Source organism: Chrysochloris asiatica, unplaced genomic scaffold, assembly GCF_000296735.1.
Source record: "Chrysochloris asiatica unplaced genomic scaffold, ChrAsi1.0 scaffold00203, whole genome shotgun sequence".
In the NCBI taxonomy this organism is placed as follows: domain Eukaryota; kingdom Metazoa; phylum Chordata; class Mammalia; order Afrosoricida; family Chrysochloridae; genus Chrysochloris; species Chrysochloris asiatica.
Genome location: NW_006408721.1, coordinates 3,759,308 through 3,763,974, shown reverse-complemented (window position 1 = coordinate 3,763,974; position 4,667 = coordinate 3,759,308). Strand labels below are relative to the sequence as shown.

The 4,667-nt window shown below is 39.8% G+C and overlaps 1 protein-coding gene across 1 annotated transcript in view; it reads left to right on the top strand.

Moving 5' to 3' along the window:
* RGSL1 (regulator of G-protein signaling like 1) overlaps positions 1 to 4,667 on the top strand; it is a 98,794-nt gene that overhangs the window by 26,796 nt on the left and 67,331 nt on the right. Inside the window, exon 10 of the mRNA XM_006872559.1 lies at positions 3,196 to 3,307. Within this exon, the coding sequence (XP_006872621.1) occupies positions 3,196 to 3,307 (112 nt within the window). The remainder of the gene's footprint in view (positions 1 to 3,195; positions 3,308 to 4,667) is intronic.

Sequence of the window (4,667 nt, the reverse complement as noted above, 5' to 3'; positions counted from 1 at the left end):
GCAGAATACTCATTCCACCAACAAGCATTACTGTTAGGCAGAATACTCATTCCACCAACAAGCATTACTGTTAGGCAGAATACTCATTCCACCAATAAGCATTACTGTTAGGCAGAATACTCATCCCATCCTGTGCCTATGATAAGATGTTCTACCTCACACCTCCCTCAGAATCAGGTCCAAGGCATTTCTATGAATACAATTTTAACAGCCATGCCCACACAGAGCATACTAGTCCATGCCAGACTACGGATATCAGAAGTTAGGAACACAAGGTTCTGCTGTCTCAGAGGTCTGAGGTTTCATCCTAGCACTGCTACTAACTGTGGATACTTGAGCAATGTATGAACCTCTCCTTAAACTTCAGTTTTCTCATCTGTAAAATGTGAATAACAACTGCTATGATGTAAAGATAACATGAAACAATTTATGAAACAATTAATGCATTGGACAATAGGACTCCTGGTGTGGCACGCACTGTAGGATCAGCACTGGATTACGAACCACAATGTCAGCAGTTCAAACCCACAAACCACTCCTAGGAAACCCTACACCGGGTGGCTAGGAGGCAGATCTAACTGGATAGCACTTAACAACAACAACAACAGAGTCCAATAAATGTTTTGTTGTTGTTGTTAGGTGCTATCAAGTCAGTACCAACAACTCATAGTAACCCTATGCATAGCAGAACAAAACACTGTCCGGTCACGTGCCAACCTCACAATTATTGCTACATCTGAGCCCATTGATGCTGCCACTGTGCCAATCCATCTCATTGGGGGATTTCCTCTTTTTCTCTGACCCTCCATTTTACCAAACATTTTATCTTTCTCCAGTGACTAGTCCATCCTAATAATATGTCCAAAGTATGGAAAACTAAGTCTGGTTACTCTGGCTTCCAAGGAGCACTTTGGCTGTACTTCTTTCAACACAGATCTATTTGTTCTTTTGGCAGTCCATGGTACTTCCACTATTCTTGTTCCAACACCATAACTTAAATCAACAAATGTTAGTCATTATTATTCAAATTGAGCAAACTGCTTTAATTATCTAGGCTGAAGGAGTTGCAGTACTTGAGCATTTCTCAATCAAATCCATAATAAGAAATGCATTTTACATCATGACTCAGGGAACATAAATCTCTAATCTGTGTGTGCATGCATATGAAATAAGAATTTCAAAAATCAATATTTGCCCTTATTACATACAGCATTACATTCTAATTCTTTCCATTCTATTTCATTGATTCAAAGCTGGTGATGACTTGCTAACTTTGTTTGCATACTGATGCACCATGATTACATTTGAAACCATTGATAGAGTGGAAGAAAAGCACAGACTTTGAATATTTCATCCCAATATACACTAGCTCTGTGAGCTTGGGCAACTTGCTTCACCTCTCTAAGCCTCAGATTTTCATTTATAAAATAGGGAAAATGGCATCTACATTTCAGGATTCTTGAGGGATTAGAGGTAATGTATTTACATAGCAAATAGAGACTAAACAAATGGCAGTTGTCAGATTGCACTAATCAACAGGAGAGCCATAAAACTTAGATATGCAATCTCTACGTAAACCAAGGTGGGGTGGATGCTGGCTCCTCAGATAGCTCAAGCTGTGTAGGCATGAGTTATTTAAATACAGCATACATAGGCCTTTTTTTTTAAACCTTAGAAGTTCACATTCTCTCTAAAAACCCCAAATCAGGGAAAAGTAGAAGGAATAGCAGGTAAATTTTATCACACACTTGCTGGAAAACAGTCATTACTTTTGTGATCATGGAGTATCAGGGTGGTCAGCAAGAGTATAAACCACTGTCTCCCCTTTCCACACACACACATACATGATTATTTCCTCCTCCACAGCATGGTTACCTGCATCTGCCCAACCAAGGCCCCAGGTCCCAGATAGGCTGATGCCTCCCCAGGCTATACATGAACTCACAGAGCTCCAGAGCTAGAGCACTCTTACATATGAATTATGGAGGGACTGAGTTCTAGAGAGGTGAAAAGTCTTGTCCAAGCCCAGAGTCACTGCAGGAACAATTTAATCTTCTTTCCATGTGAGCCAATTTGCCCTGATTGACAGGTGATGATGATGATGACAGAGTTAAGGTTGCCTGACATTGATTGGTCTGTACCCCAATAATAGTTCTAGACTCTAGCAATATGCCTTCAGAAAGTACTAGACTGCCCTGAAGCATTCCAGGAGAACTACATCCAATCGTCGTTAAGTGCCGTTGAATTGGTTCCGATCCATAGCAACCCTGTACAGGGTTTCCTGTGGCTGATGAGCTTGAACCACTGACCTTGCTGTTCAGACTAACTTTGCATTATCCCACAGCATCACACCAGGACTCCCTAGTCAAATATAAATGTCATTAATTCTGAAAGTAATTATCAAAGGAAGAGAAATGTCTTAGCATGCTACCTGGCATGCATTATCCCTAAATGCATCAGCTCTTTAAAGCATTAGCAGAACATTTGAAATGCATTTGCAACTCCTTCCCACAACAGAGGGGTCAGCATTCATTTGGATGAGGTATTTCTTGTACATGTGTGGAACAATTCATAACTCTTTCAAAATCACATGTCAGTTACCCTAGCAGGAAATCTCCAAAGGTCAAGTTGTTAAGAACCTGAAGGGGGAATTAACCTGCATGTCCTTGCTCCTAATTTGGGATAGGGGAACGTGGTGGCTCCATACAATAAGCACTGGACTGCGAACCATAAGATTGGTGATTCAGTCTGTGGGACAAATATGAGACTTTCTACTCCCACAAAGATTTACAGCCTTGGAAACCCTTTACAGGATCACCATGAGTTGGTAATGACTCAGGCATTTAACAACAAAGTGAGCTAAACCTGTTGAGTCTATTCCAATTCATAGTGATCCTATAGGAGAGTAGAACTGCCCCATAGGGTTTCCAAGGCTGTAATCTTCATGGTAGTAGTCTAACACATCTTTCTCCCACCATCAGTTGGTAAGTTCAAACAGCCAATCTTTCAGTTAGCAGCCTCATGCTTTAATCACTGTGCCACTGTGACTCCTTTAATTTGTATAACGAATTTGTGTTCCTTCTGTAAACACTTCACTAAAACACTATTGTCCTATTTAAATAACATCGCAGAAGCAAGCGTAATGCTTATTTGAACTCAGAGTGGGCTCCATCTCTGTGTTCCTCTTCTTGACAGACATAAAGAATATGACCTTTGAGGAGCTCTGCTATACAAATCCTAAGGTGGCCATACAGAAGATCAGTGATGACTACAAAGCATATTGTGAAAAAGTACCTGGAATAGGCAAGTACTTAAGTGATAGACTTGAGACAACTAGCTAAGAGAGAATCTCCAAACTCAAGGAGCATAAGTCCAAAATGGAATTATGTTTTTGTTTATTTGAAATGAGGAAATGATCATGGAGGGCTTTTTCCTCCTAAAACCAGTAAAGGATCATGAAAATGTGATTCAAATCCACATTGATGATGATGATAATAATAAGTGCTAATCTCTACCTTCTCTTCTGGAATTTCCCTGGGTGCTGCAAATTGTTAGCAAATCCAGCTGCTAACTGAATAGTACCACATCTCATTTATTATTGATATGGATGTAAAATTGACTTGTGAAATTTGTTGGAATGACTGTCCTTTTCACTGAGAGGTGACTCAAAAAAAAAAAAAAAAAGCCTCACCATTTGCTTCCCAAAAAAATGCTATGGAGCACAGTTCTCCTCTAACACACGTGGAGTCACCAGCAGTCAGTCAATTAGATGACAACCTTTATTAACTAATCATCACGGTGGGTTTTAAATCATGTGAATTTGTCTCTTGCCATGTTTCCTGAAGCCAGAGGTTTGTGACAGGAGATTTGTTAGGGAATCTTCTTGGGAATAGAACTTGTAAGGAACTGAAGAAAGCAAGATTGGCAGAGGAAGACACAAGGCTGTTAGAAGCAACCACTGCAGATCCCATAGGAAGCTTGGGAGCTAGAATGGCCCTTTACTCTTTTCATCATTGAGGCAAGGACTGTAGGCATCAACTAAGATGGGGGAGTCTGAGCTGCACATTGCAGCATTCACTCTAAGATTCTTAGCAGAGAAGAAGTTAATGTAATTAATGTGGTACACTCAAGGGAAACTTGTATATCTGCTCTTTAAGTGTGCTTCTCAGGTGTGTTGTTCTAATATGCATTTTGCAGATTACGAACAATGCAAAATATCTTTTTATTTGTTGAATATTCAATTTGATATTTAATGTGTGTGTGTGTGTGTGTGTTCTGTGCATGAGTGTGTGTGCATCATACACTAATTCTCTGACCAATTTTTATATTTTGTTTTGTCTATTGAATGTTGATTTGTTTTTGTATTTGTATTTCTTTATGTATTTTATGTATACATAATCTATTGAACTCCTGGTGTGGTGCTGTAGGATCAGCACTGGACTGCAAACCACTGCAAAAAATTGGCAGTTCAAACCCACCAGCTGCTCTTCGAAACCCTGACCTAGGGTTGCTGTAAGTCAGAACTGACTTAACAGCACATAGCAAGTCACCTGTCAGTTAAATGTGCTGCAAGAATTATCTTCTTTCTCTGCCATGGTGACTTTGATGAATTTTTGTTGTTGTTGTCGTTGTTGTCAGGTGCCATCAAGTCAAAACTGACTCATAGC